This window comes from Ambystoma mexicanum, chromosome 4q (genome assembly GCF_040938575.1).
Source record: "Ambystoma mexicanum isolate Mex_15411 chromosome 4q, UKY_AmexF1_1, whole genome shotgun sequence".
In the NCBI taxonomy this organism is placed as follows: domain Eukaryota; kingdom Metazoa; phylum Chordata; class Amphibia; order Caudata; family Ambystomatidae; genus Ambystoma; species Ambystoma mexicanum.
Window position 1 is genome coordinate 232,256,483 of NC_090928.1, and position 27,732 is coordinate 232,284,214.

At 48.3% G+C, this 27,732-nt stretch overlaps 1 protein-coding gene across 1 annotated transcript in view; it reads right to left on the reverse strand.

Moving 5' to 3' along the window:
• Window positions 1-27,732, reverse strand: part of REV3L (REV3 like, DNA directed polymerase zeta catalytic subunit) — a 1,615,620-nt gene that overhangs the window by 1,287,417 nt on the left and 300,471 nt on the right. Inside the window, exon 2 of the mRNA XM_069607775.1 lies at window positions 21,587-21,773. Within this exon, the coding sequence (XP_069463876.1) occupies window positions 21,587-21,773 (187 nt within the window). The remainder of the gene's footprint in view (window positions 1-21,586; window positions 21,774-27,732) is intronic.

Here is a 27,732-nt window from a genome sequence, read left to right on the forward strand (position 1 = left end):
CTCCGGTGCCAGTGGACTTCGGGGTGCCAAAGGGGGCCTGGCCAGCATCTCCCCATGCTTTTATAACATGTTCATAGCTCCCTTATTTGTCCTTTCGGAGCAAGGGAGAGTCATCCTACTGACTGGCTTTCATGCCACAGATGAAGGTGAACTTAATAGAGTCTACTCTCTGAGAATTGGATGGACGGCTATAATCCCTCCCTCAACTGAAGTAAAACGGAGTTGATGACTGTAGGCACTGCACCGATGCTAGCGAAGTTGCACCCTGACTAATGCTGCTTTTTGCTTGGTGAAGTGAAACTTTATCCACAGGCAAAAGTGAAAATCCTAGGGGTTGCTCTTGATCAACTATTGAATATGCGGTCTCACGTGGCTTGCCTGGTCTTGGCAGCTGTTTATTATGTGAAGCTGCTGGTGCACCCGAGACCTTTCATTTCCCAGGATAAGGCTGCAGCCATAGCGAGAGCTATTATTTGTTCTAAGATAGTGTTACGCTCACCTGGTTCCACTGGGGCGCCACCCAGCAGTTGGGGTTCAGATGTCCCTCCTTGCGATACCCAGATGCGACCAGCGGAAGGGTTCTGCCTGGAATACAGGTAAGCTATGTTCAGGACTGGGCAACCGGGGTAAACAGCCTACCACCTCCCTGTAGGTCTGCGACCCTTCTGGACTTCCCCCTCACCTTGTTTTAGATGTTGGCGGGTTCTCCGTCCTGCTGTCTTGGCAGGGGCGCGTTGTGCTTGGTGGGCAATGGCGATCGAGTTGCTTCACTGATGCCGGCCCATCTTGAGTCTTTCAGGTAGGTCTTATTGCTGTGAATATCACTGTTCTTGCATGCCTTTTAAACAATGGGCCTCATTACACGGATGGCGGTAAGGGTTAACGGTCACCGTTAATGGTACTGGTGACCGTTAACCCTTACCGCCTTACTATGAGGTCCCTTTGCGGGTTGGAGACTTTAACGCCTGCTTTTTGCAGGCGTTAAAAACCAACCCGCAAAGGGATCAGGGTGCCAATTACGGTACCACAATTTGCGCCTTCCCCATTCCCATAGATCCCTATGGGGCAAAAATGGGAATGGGGAAGGGCAATGGGGGAAAGGGGAATTACTGCCCCGCCAACCTTCCCCTTTCCACCAAGGCGGTGCCGGTATTTTACCAGCATGGACCAAGGTGCTAATAGCACCTTGGTCCTCCGCCTACCATGTAATGAGGCCCAATGTCTTTCTTCCTAGGTACGCGGAAGTCCAATATGTGGCAAGGCGGAATCTGTGTTTCACCGTTAAGTATGGCGTTTTTGGAGCGCCTTCATGCGGTGAGTAGGCGCTATGCGCTGCGCTTAAGATGCCTTGTCTTTGCTAACCTGTTATTTGTTCCTCTCCACAGGTCGCGGTACTCGGCCGGAGTATGGAATTTCCGTAGTGATGCTGATTGAGGAGCAGCTGGCGAGGTAAGCCTTTCGGCACAGTTTGTTAATTGTACAATGTCTAATGCCTTGTTTCTTCTCTTTTACAGGTCTGTCGATCGGAAGGAGCGCTGGTTCCAGGATGATGGTCGGAAGAGCTGCGGACCGCTGGCGATGAAGTTCAGGTAAGCTGCTGCCTTTTCTCACAATGTCTTCTCCTTTCTTTTGCAGGTGTTATTCTTCCGAGGTTCGTGGCTGAAGCTGAACATAGTGAGCGTTACGTTGCAGTAATGCAAACTAACGCGAAGCGGGTCAGTCTATTCGGGTGTGGTTTATATAGCTTCAAGAAAGAAGGCCATGTAAAATAGTCCCCATGGTACCACACCCACAAAGACTACACTGCAAGCCTGGTTTCAAGGAGCCAGGTTATGAGGATGCCTCCACATGACTGGCATTAATGAAAAGTAGTTCCCAAGCACAAGTCCATATTCAAACATGAGCCTGGCGCCAAATGCCAGGACTGGCCCCAAGAAGGGCTAGACTGCAATTTCTTGGGTTTAGTGGGGCCTGGAATTAAGACTCTCCCTGGCCCATAGGTTGGCCAGGGGGTCTTCAGAGTGTGGGTCGTGACAGATATATTATTGTAGTAGTACTCTGGTGGGCCTTTGTAAAGCAGACATCAATAGACTTCAGGTCGTCCAGAATGGAGCAGTCCAAGTCGTAGTTTGTCTCTCCCGCCGTGACCATGTATCAGCGTCGAGGCGGGCTCTGCATTGGCTCCCGGTGGAAGCATGAATCCGCTTCCGCATTTTGGTCATTACATTTAAATGCAGATCCTGCCTTCTGCCCCTGTACTTGCAAAACCTCATCCGTAAAAAGGTTAATAGCAGATCCCCTTGGTCCAATAAGCAAGATCTGCTGGTCACGCCTAGATGTAACACTAACAAGCTTGAAAATGGAGCCTTGTTCGCTGCAGCCCCGAAGCATTGGAACTTGCTCCCTTCGGAGCTACGCGGTCATTCCTACCAGTCTTCAGAAAAAAGCCAAAAACGTTGCTGTTTTTGTAACTTGATTGGACACGTCCCTTCCCTCCTATCTGACTAGTTCTGTACTCTGACCTCACCTTCTTATTCCCCCCTCCGCGTTTCTTGTTGTCCGTCTTGTTATGCGCCCTGAGGCCTAAGGGTCCATGGCTGCGCTATATAAATATAATAAAGTAAAGTTAAAGGAGAGATTGAACATCTGCCAAGGCTGGGGTGAGGGAGTCAATATTTTGTCTTTAATGGTTTTAGAGGGGCAGGGGTCCACCTGTTGGGATGAAGCCTTCATAGATCGGACTTGTCTGGTGACCTCATCAGGTGTGACGGAGAGGGTAAGTGGAGGGGGACCAAGGGAGTCTTCGGTGTTAGTGTATGCTGTGGTGTGAAAGAGAGGGTGGAGAGGATGTCTTGGGTTTTTGTGGTGAAGTGCGCAGCCAGGGCCGACCAAAGGTCCTGGATGGGTGTGACAGTAGTGGCTGCTGCAGTATCGGCCAGTTAATTGCAGACTTTTAAAAGTTTGACCATGTTGTTTGAAGCCACGGAGATGCAGGCTTGACTTGACTTTTCTTGGAGCGGATGCAGAGTCGATATTGCCGTTGAAGGAGGCTGCAGGCCAGTCAGATGGTTCGCCTGACGCATTCCATTTCCACTCAGATGCCCTACACTTCCATTTAAGGGTAGACAGGTCGGAGTCTTACCTAGAGTTTCACTTTTTGGAAGGCTTCAGTCGAACCCTCATGACAGGTCAAGAGTGTTGGAGATAGTGAAATTGAGGTTAGCGAGGGAAGGGTCAGGGTAGGAGTCAGCCAAAGGAATGGGTGGAGGAGAGTAGGTGGAGGCAAAGCCAGCCACTCATTTTTTTCATGGGTCTGGTGACTGAAGCCAGGTGGCTGTGCTGGGTGTGTTGCTGCAAGAGGAGAGAAGAGCTTCAGATGTGCTGAGAGAAGAGAGTGATCAGTCCAAGAGAGGGAGGTAGTGAGAGATAGAGAGGGATGTCAGAGATGAGAGCGTCGAAGGTGAGGCCTGCGGTGTGCGTGTAGCAAGAGGGTAGGAGAGAGAGTAGCAGAGGTTGCGGAAAGGACCTGAGGAGTCAGGGGTGTCCAAAGAACAAGTTACTTTCTTACCTGGTAACGTTCTTTTGATGGGATGGTCCGACGACGTATTCCATATCTATGAAATGTAATCACCACAGCTGTGCTGCTTCGGAAACTTTTTTCGGCGTCTGCGTCCTGCGTCGATGACATCGATGCGCCGTCGTCGAGGACCTCCTCCGACGTCCGACGTCATCCGATGTGATAAGTAGGACGCACGACGCCCATAGCCTCAGTTGTAGTTTTTTCCCCCAGAACGTGTGACATAAGTCAACTGCCAGTCAGACACAAAGCCTTGCGGAACGTAAGCTGCAATCGCAAAAGAAATTCTGCAGCGGGGAATGCAGGGCGGGAGCGATATGGAATAAGTCGTCGGACCATCCCATCGAAAGAACGTTACCAGGTAAGAAAGTAACTTGTTCTTCGAGGGGATTGGGTCCTCCGACGTATTCCATATCTATGACAGACTCCCAAAGCAGTACCAAAGCAAGGAGGAGGGAAAGAATTTAGAATCAAAATGTAGAATAGCCAATCAAATAGCAGAGCAAAGGACCGCCTTGCCAAAGGCCAGATCCTGTGCTCGGATGGAATCTAGGGAATAGTGACGTACAAATGTATGTACTGAAGCCCAGGTGGCTGCATCACAGATGTTGCGAATAGGAACACCCCTTTGCAGGGCAGTAGACGCAGCCATACCCCTGGTAAAATGGGCCCGCAAGCCAGCCGGTGGGTCCTTACCCGCCAAAAATAGCACTCCAAGATCGCCAAAATAATCCAGCGAGACAAAGTCTGTTTCGTCACAGCTTGCCCCAAACGCTTTCCAGCGTAACCAATAAAGAGTTGATCATCCACTCTGACCCGGGACATGCGTGAAACATAAAAGCTTAAAGCTCTCCTAGGATCAAGCCTATGGAGCCTCTCCTCTTCCTTACCAGGATGCGGAGGAGGATAGAATGCCGGAAGAACAACCTTCTGGGCCAAATGAAATTCCTTCACTACCTTCGGAAGAAAAGAAGGACGAACTCTAAGGACAACCCTGTCCTTGTGAAATACAGTGAAGGGAGGCTTAACTGAAAGTGCCTGTAACTCACTCACTCTGCGAGCGGAAGTAACCGCAACTAAAAACACAGTTTTCAGAGTTAACAGCCTCAAAGGGCAAGAATGTAAAGGCTCAAACGGAGCACCCATAAGAAACTTAAGAACAAGGTTCAAATGCCAACCGGGCACCAGGAAAAGTGACGGAGGGAACACATTAGTGAGCCCTTTCAGGAACTGTGAAATCAAAGGGATTTTAAAGTAAGAACACTCTTCAGACGAGCGCTTAAAGATGGACAGCGCCGCCAGGTAACCCTTAACGGTACCCACTTGCAAGCCCCTGTGGGCCAAAGAAAGTAAAAAGGACAGAACCATGGGGATGTCGCATGCAAAAGGATCCACATTCTGAACTCTGCACCAGTCGCAGAACTTACGCCAACGGCAACGGTACAGAGACTTTGTTGCTGGCCTCCGGGCCGAAAGCAACACCTCCATCACGTCCTCAGGGAGGTCCCAATCCTTATACCTCAACCTTTCAGAAGCCAAGCGTGAAGGTTGAGGGATCTGACCTCTGGATGGAGAACCTGACCCCCCTCCCGTGAGAGCAGATCGTCTCGGTAGGGAAGACGACGTGGAGGGCAGATGGATAAGTCGAGAAGGTCCGGGTACCACGTCCTCCGAGCCCACGCCGGGGCAATGAGGATCATCCGGGAACCGAACTTCCGTAACCTCCTCAGCACTTGCGGGATGACGGGGACTGGAGGAAACGCGTACAGCAGCGGGAATGACCAATCCACCACGAACGCGTCTCCTAAGGCTCCTTTTGGAGGAAATTCCCGCGAGCAAAACCTTTCGCACTTCCGGTTGACACTGGAGGCGAAGAGATCCACTTGAGGGGTCCCCCAAAGGGCGAAGCTCTCCAGGAGAATCTCCTGAGCCAACTCCCACTCGTGAGAGATCGCGCTCTGCCTGCTCAGAGCGTCCGCCGTCACGTTTTCGGCTCCGGCCAGATGAACTGCCGAGATCGAAACTTCCTGCTGGATGGCCCAGAACTCGAGCTGCATCCCCTCCCTGCACAGAGGAAGTGACCCTGCCCCCCCCCCCCTTTTTGTTGAGGTAGTGCATGGCCACTGTGTTGTCCATCAGGATCAGGACATTCTTCCCTCGCACAGACGGCAGAAAAGCCTTCAGGGCTAGCCTGACGGCCCTCAGCTCCAACAGATTGATATGGAGTCTGGACTCCGACGGAGACCAACGACCGCCGACTGTCAGCCCGTTGGCATGAGCTCCCCATCCCGTGAGGGATGCATCCGTCACGATCGTCACCTCCGGCCAGGGAAGCCAAAATGGAGCCCCCTTCATCAAGTTGCCTTCGACGGCCCACCACAGAAGGTCCCGGGCGACCGAGGACGGCACCTGAATCGAGTCCGACATCCTGCCGGAGGACTGCGACCATTGCGTCTTGAGTGCCCACTGCAAAGATCTCATCCGCAGGCGAGCCTCTGGCACCAGAAGAATGCAGGATGCAGGATGCCATGAGGCCGAGCAACCTCAAGAACTCGAACGCTGGGAGCGTCTGGGCATGCTGAAACTTGTGCACCATCTGCTGAATGTGAAGAGCCCTCACCTGGGGAGGAAAACACTGCCCCAGGGAAGTGTCGAGCACTGCTCCGATGTACTGGAGCCGCTGCGTTGGCGTCAAATGGGACTTCTTTAAATTGAGGGAGAAGCCCAGCCTGTGAAGGGAGCGACAGTTGACCGATAGATGATCCAGGACTTGCTCGGGAGAGCTCCCCCTGATCAAGCAATCGTCCAGGTAGGGGTAGACGTGAATCCCCCCTTGCCTGAGATGCGCTGCCACCACCACCATGAGCTTGGTGAAAACCCTCGGGGCGGAGGTCAATCCGAACGGCAGGACCCGAAACTGAAAGTGCGAGTCGCCAACCGCGAACCTCAGGTACTTCTTGTGCTTGGGATGGATCGGCACATGGAAGTAAGCATCCTTGAGGTCGAGTGACACCAACCAGTCCTGAAGCTGAAGGGCCTGGAGGACTTGAGAGAGAGTAACCATCTTGAACTTGTCCTTCCTGAGGAGTTTGTTCAAACCGCGCAAGTCCATGATGGGTCTCAATCACCCCTCTTTCTTCGAAATCAAAAAATAAGGGGAATACCATCCCTTGTTCCTCTCCGCTACAGGCACCAGTTCTATGGCGCCTTTCTCCAGCAGGGCTTGAATTTCCTGCGCAAGGAGCGGATCCGGACTCTGCAAAGAGGTTCCCCGGTGGATTGTCGCGAGGCCTGTGCCGAAAAGGAAGACAGTAGCCGTGGGTTATGATCTCCAGAACCCACACATCTGAAGTAATGGCTTGCCACTCTACAAGATGCTGCGCCAGCCTTCCCCCAACCGGCGAACCATGGGACATGGCCTCACGACAGAGTGGGAGCGGCTGCGGCGTTACCTGAGGGCAAAGAGGCAACTGCCCGAGCGGCCTTGGCACCACGGGTACCCTGTCGTCCACCTCTGGTACCCCTGCGTTGGCCTCTTTGACTGCCAGCTCCTCTCGCTTTACTGAAGGATGAGTAATAGCGAAAGGAACCACCCCTCCACTGCTGTCCCCTAGGACGAAAAGGCGGAGGTTGGCGAACTTCAGCACCCAACGACTTCGCTGCAGCTTTTGAGGTCTGCAACCTCTCAAGGCTCTCGTCAGCCTTGCTGCCAAAAAGGTGTTCACCGTCAAAGGGCATGTTGAGGAGCCGGGACTGCACATCAGGAGCAAACCCCGACTTCCGCAACCACGCAAACCTGCGTATCACGGTGCTCGCCGCCATGGACATACTGACGCTTTCAGCTAAGTCCAAACCAGACTGAACGGACTCACACATGGCATCCTTACCATCCTGGACCATAGCAAGGAAACCATCCCGTTCGTCCCCTTCGGGAACATGTTCAGCCGCTAACGCAACACAGTTCCACAGAGTGTGCGTGAAACGTGACAAGGCACAAATGGAGTTGGCCGCCTGAAGCGCCATACCACCAGAAGAAAACACTTTCTTCGCCCAACCATCAAAACGTTTGTCGTCCCTATCAGGAGGGATGGTAGGGTACGACGCCTGCTTCGCCGGGGCCGTGGCCGCCTGCACCACCAAACTCTCCGGAGTGGGGTGCCTGGCCAAGTCGCAGGGGTCGCCACTGGCTGGACGGTATTTTCTCGACAAGGATCTGCCCACCGCCGGGAGACTCTCCGGAGCAGTCCAAGCCGCCGCCGCCCTTCTCTGTAAGCCATATGGAACGGCAGAACCGGGTCAGTTGGGGGACCAACATCAAGGATGTCTGTCAGATCATCCTGCACAAACTCCCCTGGGGGAGCAGACCATCCCAAGTACTCAGAAACCCTAGCCATAAGGCGCCGGTACGAGGAATAAGCATGGGAGCCAGGCTCAGGCCTACAAAACTCCACCTCCGGAGAGGTGTCCAGTCCACTGGCATCATGCAGTGACTGTCTCAACTCGTCAAACTGACTATGGCCCGAGACAATTTCATCCGGAACCTGACTAGGAACCAGGCCATCAGAATCCTCATCCGCCTCTGAAATATAGTCCAGGTGGCGAAAAGAAGGCACTCGAGAGTGCTTGCTCTTAACCAGAGCCTTCCTAGGGGGTCCACCCGTGCCCTGGGGTACCTCCGACACGAAAGGCGTCGATGGCGTCGAACGAATCGGCGCCAGCGTCGAGAGAACCGGCATCGGCGCCGAGAGGATCAGCGTTGACGTCGAGGAAATCGGCGTCAGATGCAGCGCCTCCAGAATCGGCGGCGTCGACACAGCCCTCGAGGCCGGAGCCCCGAGCGTGTCCCTCGACGACCTGAGAGTCGACGGCATCGACGACTTCCTCGGAGCCAGAGCCACGAGAAAGCCTGTTGACTCCCTCGACGCCACAGACGTCGATGCCTTCTTCGAAGACCTCACAGGAGCACACGGTCTCGAATGCGTCGAGGACCGGGACCTGGAACGGGTACGCCGAGAACGAGTCCCCTTGTCCGAACGGGACCTCTCCCGTGACTCGTGCCGACCACACTTGCGAGCGGTGTCTCTCGACCTCACACGACCGACCCCACTCGGGGGCGCGGACGGCTGATTACCCTGCGACTCAAGAATCGCCAGCATCTTCTTCCCGAAGGAAGCCCATTCCTCCAGCGTCGCACGGCTGGAGGGGTAAGCGACGTGCCGGGCAGAGCCCTCCGAAGAGGACCTGGAAGACGACCGGTGAGGGCGCTTCCGAGAATGCCTCGAAGAGGCTGAGGAGTGGCGAGACCGACTCCTAGAAGGAGACCCACGAGACTTCCGACGATGACACGGAGAGTCAACCCTCGAATCATCCGTCGAAAGCCCCGCAGACTTCGACTTCCGGGGCTTGGACACCCGACCTACCGACAACTTCTTCTTACGTTCGCGTAAGGCTTTGGACGTGAGCGACTGGCAGTCGATACAGTCATCCGTGTCGTGGGCCTCCCCGAGGCACCAGAGGCAGGCGTCGTGCGAGTCCGTCACCGACATCTTGGACCCACACTCCCAGCACTTCTTGAAACCCGGACGCGGGGTCGAAGACGAAGTAGACATCTTCAGAAGGATTTTCACAAACGAACAGGTTCGAAAAACCGAGATAGAACAGAACTCCAAAGAGTCGAGGCGTTTAGACCGAGAAACACGAAGCAACACCTTCGCGGAAAAAACGGAACTGAGGCTATGGGCGTCGTGCGTCCTACTTATCACATCGGATGACGTCGGACGTCGGAGGAGGTCCTCGACGACGGCGCATCAACGTCATCGACGCAGGACGCAGACGCCGAAAAAAGTTTCCGAAGCAGCACAGCTGTGGTGATTACATGTCATAGATATGGAATACGTCGGAGGACCCAATCCCCTCGAATGGATGTTCAGATCACTCTTCAGGAGGAGTTGAGGAGGAGAATAGGGAGGAGGCCAGGTCAGCCCATTCAGAGAGGAAGAGAGTGGACTGACATGGTGGCAAATAGAGGGTGGCAAAAATGAGAGAGTATCTGGGTGGAAAGTGAGAGTCTGCAAACTAGGCACTCGAAGGAGGTGTAGACTCGAGTAGGGATGATGGACAGAGGTATCCATCCTGAGAAGATAAGCGCCACTCCTCCACCTGTCTTCTGAGGCCTGGGCACAGAGAGGATTTTGTAGTCTTTAGGGAGGAGTTTGTCAAAGCTTGTGACAGAGCTCTGCTTGAACCACATCTCTGTGATGGCGAGCACGAGGTTGCAGATGTCAGATGAGGGTTTTATGGCTGAGCGAGTGTTGAGTGGCAATGTGGAGCAGCTTGCCATCTTCGACGGTCTTCCTCTGGGGGTGGGGGGATCCCCCCGCTACACCCTCCCCTGAGGGTGGCAAGAGAGACAGGGGTATAGTGGAGGATGGCGAAGGAGCCAAGGCCGACAAGGGAGCTGGGACAGTATGGCAAGGCAGGGGCGCCTGTGCAGAGGAGGAGGAAGGCACTGACGGTAAGGGAGCCTGGGCGGAGGGAGAGGTGAGGCGAGGGAGGAGCCTGTCGAAGAGGCGAAGGTTGGGTTGGGCAGACTGAACCATGATGATTCCATTGAGATGAACCTTAATGAAGACTCTGGAAATGGCGGAGAGGTCAAGGAGAACCTCCCAACAAGTGCCACCATTAATGGGAGAAGAGGCGATAGGAGAGAGAAAGCCGACCATGTAGCGAATCCATAGGTCGGGTGCGTTAACGAGGAAGAGGATGTCTGTGATAGTCTCCTCTGGCAGAAGCCGTGATATTGGTGTCTGCAATAGAAAGGCCTGGGTTGGTGCCCAGTATGTCCTTAAGTTTCTTCAAGACAGATTTAGGGATAGGAGATAGTGAAGCAGTTGGAGAGCATAGGAGAGATAGATAGCGACTTGGTTGGCTGCAGTGGAAACTTACCAGTCTGAAGCACTTATGCACTCGAAGGAAGGGGGTCGGGTGTGGTGGGGGGGGGCAGAAGGGCGGGGGTGAGAGAGGGAAGTGCGCCAGCTAGTGAAGACACAAGCAGCCACAAGGTACAACTAAATTTGGTTTTCAGCAGGACAAGGTGAAAACACATCAAGCAACTGGGCACAGCTAAATACAAATTTCCGCAGGACAAAGTAAAACATTCAGCGACATAGGAGAGGAACTACAAACCCGGTGAGGCAATGGACAGGGGGAAAAAGGCAAGGCATTAGAAAGTGGGCCTTTGAACTAGGGGGCCGACTAAAGACTGCCGGTCCCTGGTTGGGCAATTTAGGAATCCCGATGCCCAATGAGCTTCAGGAGGCAAGTTGGGAGGCACTGGGTAGCCTCTACAGCCCATCCAAGGCGATGGCCATGTTGAAATTGCTGCGAGGACGGCACACAAAAGGCACAAAGTTGAGATCTTACCCACTTACGCGGCCACAGAGGTTGTTGCCCACACAATGAGGTGCCAGGAAGCGCGAAGTCGCGCTGGGTTAAATAATTTTAAGATGCAAAATCAAAATAAAAAAGATTTTCTTCGTTCAAATTCAATAAAGATGATGGGATTTAGCCATCATCTCTAGGGCCTCGCACCTTTGTGCAGGATTGTTAGGCAGCGGCACAACCTCCACGCATGCTGTTTAGTCTTTGAATGGTGGGATCAGAAGTAGATGAAAGCAAAAGGGAGTGCCAGCTCGTTTTTGGACGTGAGCCGTGTAGCAGCAAACTCACCAAGCCAGCATCCTTAAGCAGCTGCAAGACCCTCATACGAATTGGAACATTAACTGTTGCTGGCCGTCATTATTGAAGACAGATGGTAACTTGGATGGAAAAGGAGCTGGGCTTAAGGCCCCTTTTGAATGTTTGACTGATTGCGACACCTCCCCAGGAAGTGGACAGTGTGCAAGTTAATCAGGAGACAGAAGCTCTGTCATTTTCTTAAGGGGTCTTTATTATTAAGGGCTTCAAAACCCTACCTGGTCCCTGATGTGTAGTGCCCTTCCATAGAGAAAAGTAGTTAAAAAGGGTGCTCGTCAAGATGTCCTATAAATGGAAAATTAAGATATTCGTCCAGAAACCATACTCTATTCAAGATTCTGTCCCTACCACTTTGAACACAGGAAAATCTTACCAAAAACACAAGATTTCTTTCCCAACTGAGGAATATTGAGCGACTTCTAAACCCCTTGTGATCTCTCCTAGTCACAGGTAGCATGGGCTCCATGCCCCTTTCAGAGTTCCAATCATTACAAGTCTCTTGTCCTTTTGCTGCACAGGTGTGCCATAGTATTAGTCTCTCATTAATCCCTTACTAACCTGGTTTGTTTTCTAATTCGCTACTCAGTACCAGGTATTTTGCCTGGGTTCCCCACCTTAGAGTCTTGCTCAGCTCTCTCCAGTGATCGTTAGCTTTTATGGGTCGTCGGGTTTCTCAGCCACCTTGGATTTGGATTTCTTATGTCCATGCTTGGAATTGGGTGGTTCTCAGCCTGTCTTGCATGGTCTCTCGTACTCCTCCCTGGGATTTGATTTCTTTTCCCACACCTTGGGATATCAATTAGGACCTTTCTCTGGGGTCTGGTATCTGACAGCCCCTCCTAGGGTTTTGTTTCTTGTAGCCACCTTGGACTGTGGCTTCTCCCGCCCCACCTCGGAATATATTAGTTCTCACCCCACCCTTGGGTAGAATTTATGGAACCGCAATGGGGTATGGATTCTGGTAGCTCATCTTCGGCTACGGCTTCTCGTGCCCAGCCTGGGGAATCGTTCCTGCCACACTGCCTTGGGAAATAGTGTCTTGTAGCCTGCCTTGGGCTAAAACGTCTCTTGCCCCACCCTGGGGTATCTTTGTTGCCACTCCGCCTAGGGGTATATAGTGGGCCAATGTCTCCGGGATCCACAGTGTGCCTGTTTCTCCATTTCGCTCCACCTGGGTCAGACGGGGAGCTTTGGGTTCGGCGGCATCAGTTCTTCGGCAGCTTCTCTCATCTCAGCCGCAGTTAAGAGTCTGGGCCTCTCTCGCACAGGCCAGTCACAACTCTGGTTCGAGATCCTCTGGGTATGCCCAAAGACTTCCTCAGTCAGCGTCTCAGCATTCCATGAGCCTCTCTGCACAGGTGAACACCACGCCAGGCGGTCTGCCTCCGCTAGAGGCACCTCCCAGGAGGAGGCCTTCCCCTGCCTCAGTGCGGATCGTATGAGTTTGTTCTGCACCAAAAATTGACATGTTTGTTCTCTTTGTTCGCAATTCAGGCACCGACAGTGTCTGAAAGCGGTCAGACGACAAGCCAACCACTCGTGCATGACATTGTGAGTCAGTGCACCATTGTATTCGCATATAACCAACAAATGTGTTCTTAAAATAAGGGAGGATAATAAATATGCCTATCTTGGGATTGCATGTCCTCGAAGGAAGCAGGGGGGGCGGGGATCCTGTGAGATCCTGCTTACTCTGTCCCTGAGGGGGTGTTAAGCTTAGCAGGCTCACCTATTTAGTCACAAAGGCGGTGCACTCCCCTTTGGGGAGAAGAGACTAGTTCCTTAGATTCATCACAACAGTCAGCTGTTGGCCCAGGGATCCAGCAGAGGGAAAAGGATAAAAAGGAGGAAGGTGTGGGATGTTCAAGCAAGGTTAAGGGAGGCGCAGGCAGACTAGGAGAACAGGCAGAGGAAGGATGGAGCGGAGGAGCATTGTTGGAGATTGAGGTACTGGTTAGTGGGAGAGGGTGGTACTTGTCTGAGTGTGCATGGAAGGTACAGGAGTGAGATTGAGAGAGGGCAAGTAGGGAGCGAGAGAAAAGGGGACTGGGGAAGTGAATTGATGGTGACTGAGGGACAAGGTGTCAGTAGAGTAGTAGTGTGGAGAGGGGAGGAGTAGTGTGGAAGGCAGAGTTTGAGTCCCTCAAGCTGTGCACAAGGTGTGCACACCCTGGCCTACATGAGATGCTCTAACATATCAGAGACAACTATCAAGACTAGGACTAAGAAACACTTACAAGATTTTACTGTTGCAAGGAAAAAGAACATGTCCCTTTAAATCAAGATGTCCAATGAACTGGCACGAGTACTTCAATAACGTGTGCCTAATGTGAGGGGTCTGAGTAAGTAGACTGACAGTGTTGGGTTGTTTCAAAAATGCTTTTATTTAAATAATAAAAGGGATCGGAAAAATGCCTCAATAACCCTCTATGAAGGGGTTCCTGCCTCAATAAAACTAACAAATGAGACCGTTTTTTGTCAGGTTGTCCAAATAAAAGTTCGCCATCTTGTGTCCAAAACCTATTCAGACTATCACTCTAAATACTAGAAAATCTATCGGGGAAAGTAAAATGTACTTGGCTGCTTTCCTGCAGCCTTCCTCCACTTGATTATACCAAGTTTCAATCTGGAGGTCCAGCAACCCAAAATTCATATGCACAATGTTCCCAACCTAATAAACAGTTCCACTAGCTCAATGATGTCTTGGTGGGTTTTGTTACTCTTGAGAAAATGTTTTCCTCCCCTGGTGATGAATGCTCAAATGCCAAGGGGGACAATCCCCTTCCCCTGGTCTTTTCAGTGGACAGTAATAAAGAGTAATTACCTAAATGTTGTCTTTCTTTAAGTGTGGCTTAAGTGGTTTTCGGCAGTACAGGTTCTCTTTACTACCAAGTGTACTGCCAAGTAGTGTCAATTTTGCTTCCCAGAATCACTGGGACTAGGAACATTTTGTTTCACTAAGCAACAGAGTTCTTTGCTGCTTTCCTGTGATTAACCTTCATACATACATAGATCTGTATATAGATTTGCCAATATACTTCTTTGGTAAAGTGGGTTTACTCTCCTGCCCACTTTCAAAAGCATAGAAATTTGGTATTTTGTGGTACAGTGGGTACTCTTAGGAATCGATCCAAGACATTTTCTGTAGACACAGAAATGTTTTACACAGCATACACAACGTGTCTGCTTACCCGCTCCGCAGCGTTTGCCGGGTTGTCAATAATTGTTACGTTTGATGCTTTAGCGTCTTTCACTTTCTCTGTTCACCAGAAATGCAGCACGTCTTCTGCAGCCCGATGCTGCCGACAACAGCGTTGGAAGCCTCAATCTTCCTTTTGGCTTCGCTGCAACGCCCGCTGGCTTTGTGCGTACGAGCGGTTGGGAAGTGACGGCGCTTAATAATCTGTCTCTGAGTGCCGCTTGTGCTCCTGTGTTTTCCCGGCCCCTTGCAGGTCATCCATCTCCTTTCCTCTGCGAAGTCAGCCCCTTCAATGTGCCATCTGTACTCACTCCCCGATAGCTGCGGGTGAACCAGACACCCTCGGCTTTGGTTCTCAGTGTATGGTTTCCCTCCCTGCCACCTGGGGAAAAACCCCACATCTCGGACCTCATTTCGGTGCTTTCGCTTTACATAGCATGCCCGACCCAAACACTGCTTACTCAATTTGTCTTCTCCAACTTAGCTTCTCATCTACTTTCGACTTCCCTCATTTGCTTACACAACTCGGCTCTCTCCCACTGATACTCCAACCACGATCACCCAGATTTAGTCCTTCTCTTTTATCGGTTGTCTAATTGTCAGACATAAACAAAAGGACTACCACCATATTTGACTCTTTTCCTCTGGAAGTAGTCTCCTCATCCCAGTATCTCGGGTCATCAGTTTCAACTTCTAGCAATACATATTCCCATATGGTATATCAGGATTTAACTTATACAGTGTTGTGGGAACTTGTAGTAGTTTTCTGCGTTTTGGTGCGGGAGCAGAGTTTCTTCTCCTTATTTACCGGACAATGTTATCTGACATGTCACACCAACAAGTAATGGAGAAAGAGAGGAAGGCATATGCAGACACGGGAAGCCCCCGAGCTGTTTAACACCGGAGGAAAAAGAGGGTGAAGTGAGCAGAAGCCAAGAAGAAAAACTCACACGAGTGAAAGACTGGACACCATAGGCACTGCAAATCCCAAGACAGACGCCAAGAGGGCAGAAGCCCGGATGAAGGTGGTGGCGAGACCAAGAGGGATTTGTGGTGGACATCCGGTCCACAAACCATTGCTGACACCACCTCAAGCATAAAGCAGCAGGGTGTCCTGTCAGGTACAGAGAGGCTGAGATGCCGCGAGGAGGAAGAAAATATTGACGAAAGGAAACTGACAATGGTGTGTGTTAAGTAGTGAGCCAGAGACAGAAAGGTGTGGCAACAGATATTTATTTAATGCCAGCAGTTATCACGACGCTCGGTTAAATATGTCACTTATATTTCATAAGGCAGAATCAGTAACATAGGACTTTCTCCATGGTTTTAAACGCTCTTCAATAAAGTTCGTCAAGGTCAAATCAGAGCGAGCCGGGTTCCAACTTAAATGCAGTCCATAAAGCGAAAAACCTCCGGAATGCAGCCTTTCCTTAAACAAAAAAAAATGCAGTTCGCACCTTAATAATATGGATGGAAAACCTCCTTGAAGCCAAGCGCACTTCATACTGGATTAGAGTGTTTTCTCCGCACGCCCTTCGACTCCAGTGATTGTTTCATAACCTTTCCCCGGCTCGCTGATGAAGGCTCTCCAGGATGCAGCCGTTCCTTGCTGGCCTCGGGCTTGGAATCACTTAAACGTCCGGTGTATGTTTTCACACTGGAATCTCCTTTTACTCAGGAGCCTTCATCCGCTGAGCAATCGGTCTGCAAGCCAGGTATGGGGCACTTCGGTGTGCTTTTCTTTTCCTTCTAATATGCCCACCGATATGGGGAACTGGCCTCATACCAGTCTGAGTTTGCTCCGTCAGCCTCCTTCCACTCCTGCAAGGCGAGAGACAAGTTGAGTTGTTTTCACCTGTTTTTAACTCCCGTGGCCCTCCTCCCCAGCAATTAACATCGGGCATCCCCAGCCTTGTGTTTCTCACCCCTGAGGCCAATTCTCCTCCTCCCTGCTTAACCCTCGCATAGCCTGCCTTATTTTTAACTCCTGCCTGCAAGCGTTCCTCATTATATGGAAACGTGGTTTTTCGTTTTCCCCATCTCATTTCTTTACCCCTTTTCAGGCTTTTATGTTGAACATGCTTCGGCTGGGGCATTCTGTGATTATGTAGATTGGGTCTTTGTTCACTCGTGTCCCTTCTACTTTGCCTAGTAGTTGGCTGGTGGGGCATTCTGGGATATGTAGTTTTTCCACTTTTGACTCTTATACTTAGTATTTTGGTATCTTGTGGGATAGTTGGCTTGTCCTCTTCACTGCTGTTTTTCCCCGCAATGCTGGCCGCTACTGTTTCCCATTACAGTGTGGTACCAGAAAGAAGATCCCCGAAGCACAGGGCTCCAGAGGAGGTTCTGCCTCTTAGCTGAAGTTAACAGGGAGAACAGGAATAATGGGATGCCCAGAGGGATTCATTATCACGTACCAACAACTTGTGTCGGTAGAAATCAAGAGGTGAAGTTAAATCTAAAATATATGAACTCAAAGCATTATGACACAGAAGAGCGAATTGCTAAAAATCGAAATAAAGAGAGAAAAGAACACAGGATAAAAATACCCTGTGAAAAGGGGAAGGAATCTCAATATTCTACACAAGAAGAATATTATATAAAAGTGAAGGAGTATTGTGAGCCAGAGCTCAGAGGAACTAGGCAATTGAACTATATGCGAAGTCAAGTACAACAAAACAATCTGGACTATAATTGCCCGGGAGGGAAAGCCTATAAGGGACATAATTTCCAAGGAGATGTTTAAACAAGCAACAAAAAACATTGATTTTATAAAAGTTCTCCCTAAAGGAGGAAAGAAACGTCAATAGTCCATTGAAGAGTTACAAAGACTGATTCAAGAAATTACGAGAGACTATTTGAAGGCAATTAAGGAGGAATACTACAGACTGATACGAGAAGAGAAGGAAGTCAGTCTCGTAACCTAATTTAGTTTACATAGTGCTAGGGTCATTTTGGACAGCAGACTTATTTCTTTGAACATTCACGAATTACAGACGAGCACCTTAGTTATTAATATAGGCAGGGACCACCCATAGTGATAGGTAAAGTTAGGCCATAGTGTTACTTTGATAAAATAATGTGCAACATGTCCTCCGAGTGTCCGTGCCCTCCTTCTGACCTGCCACAGTTGGAGTGATTGTCCTCATGGATTACGATGAAGACTTCCTCCTTGAGGCAGAACTCCTCTTTCACCCACTAGTGGTTGGGAATACTCTTCTGTTGATACCTTGGAAGAAGTACACCCTAGGTATGTGTTGTACTTTTTCCTTATTTGGTTTTTCTCTATTTATTTGAAAATAATGGATGTGTATGGTTTACATGGCCTTCAGATTGGCATGTGTGTGCCAAGCTGACAGCTGTGTCAAGGAGGTTCCTCCCAGCTCCCTCATACGGGAAGTCAGGTTTGTTTTCACTTTTGCAAAGCAGTAGAAAGTGAATAGGACATCAGTATCTGCAGGCTCTTCTGGTGAAATTAAATAAATGTGTTACAAGAGGCATTGGTTGGGTTTTTTGGCATGGATGTCGAAAAACTGAGGCAGACTATCAACGTGGGTCGCTGAAGGTGGGTGTGTGTTTTCTCTGTGCCATGCTTGGTTTTAGAAGTACGCAGTGGATAACTCAAAATGGTGGCTTTGGAACAGGACTGCATGGTCTCACCATCATGCTCTTAACGGCTAGAGTCGATGTGAGGCTTGGTTTAAGTGTGTATTTTTTGTGTGGATTAGTGGCCTCTGAACTGCATTTGTGGGGTGGCTTTTTGCTGAACTCCCCAGGTTAGCGTTGATGGTGTGGGCCATATTAGTCACACCAACTCCTTGCATGCCAAAGGGAGGCTTCAAAGCCAACTCTGGGGATGCTTTTTAGTGACTGGGCAGATGACTGGAAGCTTCATTAGCTTCCTTTGTTTTTGGAGCAGGAGGGGCGGCTGCATGGTTTAGGCGTCAGACTTAACCCCCGTCCCCTGTGACTACCATTCGGAAGGACCTTGGGGGAACCATTTGCCACCTCCATTGGATATTCTGCTTAGTGCAGCTGTTTTTGACTCCATAGTGTCTTTGGCGTTAATCTTCTGATACACAGAGCAGGCCTCTTTATTGAGATCCGGGAGAAGGAAAGGATTACAAACTTTATAGGTGACGATGCATGGGAACATGGCGTTACACTTAGGACAAAGGTTAAAAAGGTGTTTTCTCCATTAAGGATGGTTGTAACATGCGAGCCAAGCAAGAAATAAATGCAAACGTGAAAAAGGGACTCATACAACCGGTCTCTAATTCCAAGTGTGGAGGTTCAGGGATGTGCTGTGTGCCTAATGGTACCGGCTCTGTGTGGCTGTCCTTGAATCTGTGCTAGAGCAATTCTGAATACAGTAGCAGAGCAGTCAGCCTAGTTTCCAGTCCTGGTTAATCTGTAAATTGTTCTTTACAATCTCTACTCTTACTCCTGCGACCTAGTGGTGAGAAAAACAGAGGGCATTGGCACCCAGGGAAATAGGGTGTTCCCGCACACTTGGTACAGGGATTTTATGACGGGACTACACCGTCAACACCTATCTTTGCTTCCAAAGTAGATCATGTCAAATACTGTGGCCCAACCACTATATGGCAGAATATGCAACAGATTCACAAGATCCATGGTACCTCCTAAAATAGAATTTGTGGTCCGAAGAAGACCGAGTCCTGACCAAAAGACTTCCTTGACACACTAGCCGGGTTGAGGTGAATTAACTGATCCATTCTGGCTTCATTTGGTTTATTTTCATTTAAGGGATGATAGCCGACCTGCAGTGTTAAAGCTAGTCTTCTGGGCCACTGCTTCACCAGCTCCTTCTGTGCATCCTGAAACCCCTGTTGACATGTCGTGCCCCTTCTGCCAGGAACTACCATCTCCTACTGGCAGACCACAGGAGACTATCGACTTATAGCTCTGATTAAGCTGCAAGCAGTAACTGCCATTTTGCTAGCGTTTCTTCCTATCCCCAGTGGCGCTCCGGCCGTCTTACCACACAATGCTGCCCTCAGTTTCAGAGTCCAGTTCCAGCATTTACACTGCCCGACTGCCTTCTTGGACTATTCATATGCTTCAATTCCCACAAGGGCCTTACTGATCAGATGACTGATTTTGTCAGACATCACCTCTCTTAATTCCCCACCTCAACTGAGTGCCTACTCTAATAGTTTTTTTTATGCAAATAGTTTATTATTTTGTTAAATACAAATAAAAACATTACACAAAATTGTTTCACTGCTTCATAGTGACAAATGTTGCTTCCCCCATCCATCTTTACCTTCCCTTCTCCGCCACGTTGCTCTCCCTTCCTTATTCGGTCCCTTTCCGCTTGCATCCCATGGGAGAGGGTACCAAAGCTCCTCTAGCCGACTCCTTACTGGTCCATTTACTTACCCCATATCTGTTGGTTTGATGTGACATCCCCTTGGCATGAACACACACTCGTCTAGTGAGCAACTAATCTCCATCCCGTTCCTCCACTTTGCGATTCAAGGGGAGTCCACTCCCCCTACTTTGCTGCTTTATCTCTTTAAGCTACTATCAATGTTGAGAGCAACTTCTTTTCCTTTGAAGTGATATCACACTCTCCCATATATGTAGTAGTGTCAATCTTGGGCCCATGTCGAGTTGGGGACACCTCCCCCCCCCCCCCCAAGACCTTTGACATAGTGTCTAGTACTTACTCTGCTACCATTTGATAAATCTTAGCGCTGTTTTGCACAAATGTTATTTGCTTACTATTCTAACAGGTTCATAAGATATAAATATGTATAGCTAAAAAAGGATTCTAAATAAGAACTGAAATTCAAGTAAAGTGGTAGGTCAGGAGTATAGGTCATTACATTTGTGGGTGGAAATATTACTGGATGCACCTTTAGGAACCTTTGTTAAAGTGCTCACCTTTTGGACCAGGTTCCCAATGGAGGTATTACAAACATTATCTAGACTTGATTGGTCCTTTCCCTCAACATGGTTGCAGTGTAAGATCAAAGTGCTAGTAACTGTGAAAATATGATTTACAAAGGATGGTGTGAGTGTCGCAATTCCAAAAGTATGCATTTGTTCTAATGTTGGAATAAGACCTTAAAGAATCACATTATTTGTTCGGATGTGATAAAACAAAGTATGATCCAACTAGCGGGCCTTGTTTATGAATGGAGAAAGACAGAGAAAAGGAGAGAGAGAGCGGGAGAAAGGAGAGACAGAGCAAGAAAGAGACAGCAAGAAGTGAGAGACAGGAGAGAGAGCAAGAAGGGAGAGACAGCAAGAAGGGAGAGACAGCAAGAAAGGAGAGACAGGATAGAGAGCAAGAAACAGAGAGCAAGAAACAGACAGACAGAGCAAGAAATAGACAGAGAAACAGAGACAGAGTGAGAAAGAGAGAGCAAGAGAGAGAGCGAGACCGAGAGAGACAGAGCAAGAGAGAGAGTGAGACCGAGAGAGAGAGATCGAGAGCAAGAGAGAGACAGAGACCGAGAGAGAGAGACAGAGACCGAGAGAGAGAGACAGAGACCGAGAGAGAGAGACAGAGACCGAGAGAGAGAGACAGAGACCGAGAGAGACAGAGACAGAGACCGAGAGAGAGAGACAGAGACCGAGAGAGAGAGACAGAGACCGAGAGAGAGAGACAGAGACCGAGAGAGAGAGACAGAGACCGAGAGAGAGAGACAGAGACCGAGAGAGAGAGACAGAGACCGAGAGAGAGAGACAGAGACCGAGAGAGACAGAGAGAGACAGAGAGAGACAGAGAGAGACAGAGAGAGACAGAGAGAGACAGAGAGAGACAGAGAGAGACAGAGAGAGACATGCATGAAGAGCGTGCGCCAGAGAGAAGAGGGTGGGAAAGGAAAAGGGAAATTGTATTTTTGCTCTCCCTCTTCTCTCTCCCACCTCTCCCTTCTCTTCTAGATATGGAATTTGGAGAGCTCAGATGCTTCTGAAGAGCCTAAATACTAAGCAGTCATTATGATAGAGAATCACATGGTGGGGGAACGGTTGCGATTAAAAATACATTTTTGAACATTGTGACAAATACTTACATTCCTGATACTAATGAGATCTTGAACACATGCTGGACTGAAGACTGATTGCCCAATGCCACATTAAGCGCTCGGTCAATACTGAATGCCACAAGATGAAGATAGCGATCTGGATCCTGCCCCTGTCCATCATATGGCACATAGATGTAGGGAAAGACGCCATGTAAATGCAGACAAGTCTTCTGACCTGCAGAGAGAGAGAGTGGGTAAAATAATTAAATATTTTGCAAAGTTGTGAAAGTATCATTTCCTCATAAGCTTGCAATGCATCAATCGAAAATAACTACTAACCCTTGCTTTATTCTCTCCCGTTTCCCTTTAGAGGCCTCTAGGGCAGCATTGAGCACTGGATAAGCAACCCACATCACCTGATGAAGATGCATTCTCTCTTCTATGCCCCCATTTCCTATTTAGGGCTCCTCCCCCTGCATTTCATTACTAACCTATAGTCGCTTAGATGCTATGCAGGCAACAAACCTTGCATTATAATTCATTCTATGTTTGCACTGAGGAATCGTGCATAGCAAGGATTAGGTTGCAGCGTTCACATTACAAGCAACACCCATAACACAATATTAGATCAACGCAGAAGTGGGCATGATTCTGTCCTCTCTCGTGTACTTGTGACATTGTCAAATGACTTAAGCTCACCTCACAAGATGCCAACTCCACCCTAGAAGGTTTAAGTACCACCATTGAGTTTAAATACAATTTGAGTGCGGCAAGACTCTATATACTCAAGCGAGAATGTACATAGTATATACATACTGAGTATTGCATAGACCATAACTAATCTGTTACAGGTCTTCCTGTTTTCTTTCAGATATTATACTTTATTGCGATTTATATTGTGCACCGCTGCCATTTTCATGGTCTCCAGGCACTCTGGTGGATCAGAAAAGGAAGGAGGGATTTGGAGGGTTAGTCGGATGGAGAGGGACAGCACAAGAGAACTTTTCTGGGCTGTTAGGCTCAGTTCGTAAAAAATGGACACCGCTGGGTCTTTTTAGTTGGTAAGGATATGGCAGTGTTTTGGTGCACAAGTGTATATGGGGTAGTTTACGTGTCTGTGGTTTAGTTTCCTGTAGTCTGTTGAGTTGGGTGTTGCAGAGTGAGTGCAGGTTGTGGTGGTTTCAGCTGTGGGAGAGGTGTGTGTATTGTTTGGTGGTTCTAGGGTGAGTATTTAGGATACTGGAACTTTTTAGTAGGGTTAATGCAAGTATGATCTGTGTTTCTCTGCGAGGGATATGCTGGTTTGGCTGGGTTCATCTCCTTGTATGATGGTTTGCACCAAAATGATTTCAGTGGCGTACCCCGGTTTTGGTTCATTATGTTTCGGCTGTTTTTGATTTTCAGTGTCTGTGTTGTGGATGGATATATAATAGTGAGGAGGTTGCTGCACTATAGTTGAGTATGAAGATGCATATGAAAACAGAAAAAATGAATTGCCCCCTTCTCCCAAAATTATAGCAATATCTCCCATGGTGCACTGCAGCAGAAGCTTCTCGGAAATGAAAAAGCTGCCTTTTTTTATTTGATGCTAGAGAGAATCATGGGTACCCAAAAACGAAAAGGCAGAAAAATGCCCTTTTGAGGTGGAAAAGCGATGAAATGGCATCAGGCTAGAGGTGGGGAGGGGGGGGGGGGGGGGAGAGGACACAATGTGGGAGTGGGATGGGACTAGGGATAAAGTTAAGAGCAAAGTGTTCTCGTAGCCACGGTTATTCAGTGGGATAAATGCGGCCACCAGAGAAAACGAGATTGGATTGAAAGTGTGTCACAGGAAACTACGAGTGTTGGTGGGGAATGAGAGCGGGATGGGGAGGTGAAGAGGACTGGAGTCGGGGGAGCATTCACAGTTTAGGGGGGGCACTTGGAGAGTGCATGGAAGCATTTTTTTTCATCGTTTATTTTCGATAATTGTGCGTATATGAGAAATACAGAAAAATGCGGTTATCTGAAGTACATTACTAATAGAACCATGGTTGGGGGAGCTGGGGGTTACAACAATAATCAAGTTAAAAGGATTTTTACAGCTACACTGAAGGGGGATGTGGAAGTGGGCAGGGCCGAAGGCCATGGCTAGTGAACTGGTAGTGTGGTAAAATATACAATGGGCATGGCCGAAGGATGTGCTCAATGACCAGGGGAAACACATGCAGTGGACACAGCCGAAGGCCGTGGACAAAGGCCATGACTAGTGGCCCGGTTGTGTTTTAAAATACAGTGGGCATGGTCGAAGGCCTTGGCTAGTGGGCTCAAAGGATATGTAGAGTGGCCACGGCCGAAGGATCTAGCCACTTAAGAGTGTGTAAAAGAAACATATTGGGGGAACATATACAGTGGATGCGGCCGACGGACATGACCAGTGGCGCAGAATAAACGATGTTTTAACAAACCCTTGAAATTCTATTAAAAAATATTAACTAAAGTTTAGTTGACCAGATTTATCACAACAAACCCCTTGAAATTCAGAGGATGTTTGAAGTGATTACCGGCTTAACGCTGCGCGTTCCCATTGCAAATCCCATTTGCACACGCATACTATAAGAGAAAGGATTTACAAGAACATACAAAAATAGCATTATGGGGGACAAACTGGAACGGGCCGAGTTAAACCGTTCAACACCGCACATCCGCATGGAGAGAGTGATGTATAGGAGACTTGGTAAATTGGCTTTGTTTGAGAAAATATGGGGTAGATTTTTGCAGTTTTAAATTGACATTATAGTTGTTTGGTGGGGGGGTAATTGAGAGATGTATTTGAGATGTTGGGGATTTAGGATATTGTATATCTCGCTGTGTACATAGTACTGTGTAAAATGTGTTTTTCTTGTGTTTTTTTTTCATGTGTTATTTAATATACGCTGATTGTATTGGGATTTGTTATGGATGTTGTGTAAATAAAGTTTCAACAAAAAAAAAGGCCGCACATCCGCTGAATTTCAAGGGTTTTGTTGAGATAAATCTGGTCCACTTAAGTAAACTTTAGTTCAAGTCTTTTCAGTGAAAACAAAAAATTATATATATATAGATTACAGGGCAGCGGTTGCCACCCTATAGTTAAGGTCAGTCATGAGTCCCACAGGAAATTTGAAAAATTGATTGATTCTAACATTTGATTTGTGCAACGGACTGTCTGGTTGGAATACCGAGGTGATCCTCCCTAACTTGTCCACCCCAGGGTTGGAATTCATAATATTGCAAGAAACATGGGTTGGAATTCAAAAGTGATGGCCCTCCCCTGGCTACCCGAATAGAGGATTCTCAGGGTCTACATGGGTTCTTACCGTTAGCCATGTTTCCTGCAATATTATGATTGCGAACAGGTCCATATGTGACCGGAGACCATCTACACCAAAGAGGTGAGAAAAAACCCTTGTGTTCCAGGAGCACAGAATATTAGTGTCATTGAGACATCAAGGAGAAATGAGATTTGAAAACAGACCGCAACCATTGCCAATAGCCATCACAAGGATCCAAACGCCCACAACCCATGGTGCTATCTACATAGAGACCGGAGCAAACGAACATTGGTTAAATCAAACATTGACTGCTTGATTAGTAGGGGTACAACCAGGATGGTGCACACCCCAAACAACATTCCTGTCGAGGTTTCAGTGGTGGTAGTAGTAGTAGTAGTAGTAGTAGTAGTAGTAGTAGTAGTAGTAGTAGTAGTAGTAGGAGGGACCAGTTGCTTTTTATTCCGATTGGGTGGGGGGACCAGTTTTAGAGGGCCTAAGTTTAGTTATGTTAGATGTTCCCAAGTCTATATATCGCAGCCTCATACTGAATATAATCTAATGTTTCATCCGATTTAAACCATACGTTAGATATACAGGTAGAAATATGTTCCAGCTGATCAAACATTTTAATGTCATCCGATATGACGACTCAGAGCAGCACTAGAATGAAAGATGCGAAGTACTGCAGATCTATTGAGGGGAGGAAGAAGTTCTTCAGTAGACACTGGCTTAAATTGTAAAGCTTTCATTTGTATATGTGTAACAACAGTTGGGGTGCTAATTACAGCATTGGTGTTCTGTAGGGAGGATATAGCCCAAATGTCAGTTGGTTTAGTTTGTCCAAAGTGATTAGAAGGAGACATTCCCATTCGCAGACAACAAATACATTCTTTTGTGTTTTATGTCTTTTGGCATACATAAAGGCCCGAGATGTGACTTTAGTTTTGCATTAAGTGGTTTCACCCTTAGCAGGTATAACAGGCTTTGTGAGGTCATCAGGGGAAATGGTACTACTTTCAGTGGCTCTGTTCACAACTGTGACCAACTCCTTAGATGTAGATTTTATATTACAAACACTGCCGACATGACCAGATAGCTCGGTATTAGATCCCTGATCTATTACAGTCTTCCGAGCATGATTAATTCTCTTATGGAGAAGGAGAGCTTGGACAGAGTTTATTTTCCAGCCTTTTACACTTCTCTACCAAGGTAGTCTGTAGACATTCAAATGCCATAAACCCATTTGAGGTCATACTCGTCACGCTAACATCATTCATCACAAAGTCAATCATCTCACTGGTCATAGGATAGACATGGTCATTCTTGATGGTGTCAAACAGGGATTTTATCAAGGCTTCATGATTAGTTTGATCAACAGATAGTGTCTCGACAGCACTATTGGGTGTAGGACCAATGTCAAAAAAGGTTTGGGGGTCAATCGTCGAGGGACAAGGAGTAGATGTTATGTCCATTAGATCACCCATATATTCTACCTCTGGAACACCGGTAAGAATATCTAGGTTCTACATCTGGAACACCGGTAAGAATATCTAGGTCAGTGCCAAGGTCAGAGGGACCAGTAAGCTCATCATTGGAAACTTCATTAATAACACTCTCAACGTTAGTAGATCTATGGATCATACCAAGAATAGTAGCTTTTACAGGTGTCACCATCGATTGCCCATTATCTCCCACATTTTCTTTCAAGATACAGTTCAGATTAGCCACACTAGCCCAGGATAATCAGGTACATCAGTGCCACCATTCACACCACTATGCTTGCTCTCTTCTATACACCATCATTCAACTAGAACACAGCTACACTCTGATAATTCGCCCTAGCTGTTCTCATATGAACACTACCCCATGAACACCTCAGCACCCTAATAAAAACACAGCTACTGAGCACATTCCGGCTAGCTTAGGTGTTCCTCAGGCCTAACACAGCCAGAACCCAGTCTAGGTGTCCACCCACCAGACTGAACGCATCCAACTGATTCCATCAACACCAAACCTATTGTTATAAAGCAGCTATAATCCAACAACCACACCAAGTGCACACATATCAGGTGCACCCGTGCACCAGACAACACTCCTCTCTACTGACTTGAACTATGGTTCCTGAAGGCGTTCAACCTACCAGCACTTTGAAGTCATACCAATGATACACAAGGCACTAAATAAATGGCAAGTAACATAACAAAAGTAGGTTTCAAAATTTCGGGGAACAAGACAGCAGAGACCACAGTCTCTGGCATTGCATCTACAGCAGGCACAGGATTAACAGCTATAGAAATAACATTGTCCAGCAGCATAGATCCCAAACAGCCCAGCGACAAATTACAGCCAGCAACTATATCAGCAACAGCATTTTCTTCGTCAATTGTACTTAAATCACCCATTTTAGGGAAGTAAGAAGTCATTTTTCTCACTTTAGAAACAGTCAACGATCTAGTTATTTTCGGAGGGCATGTCCGCCTACAGCGCCGCAGTGGCTTAGAAACACCAGCAGCTGCGCCATCAGTGTCGTTCGCGACCAAGACGCACATCACAGCCAAATTAACTTCGTACTCCCCACACGTAGACATACTGCAACGGAAAGCACAAGTTGCACAGGAAACAATGGAATACTAAAAAAGGGAAGCCGAACACACTGGAAAGGATTACTCTCTCAGGAGAGCTCTACGTGTTTACCACCAAGAGCACGGTGCTTGATGCGAACAACAAGGCAATTACCCCCAACTATAGATGATATGCCCTCTTTGGGTTCACAACGCGCTACACAAAGCGCTTGAGGCAACACTGTCATTGGTTCTGTTTTAACGATGCAGAGATGCAACCAATGCAAACCACTTTGACATGTAATGTTTACAGGGGTATGTGTCAACATGTAAACAAAAA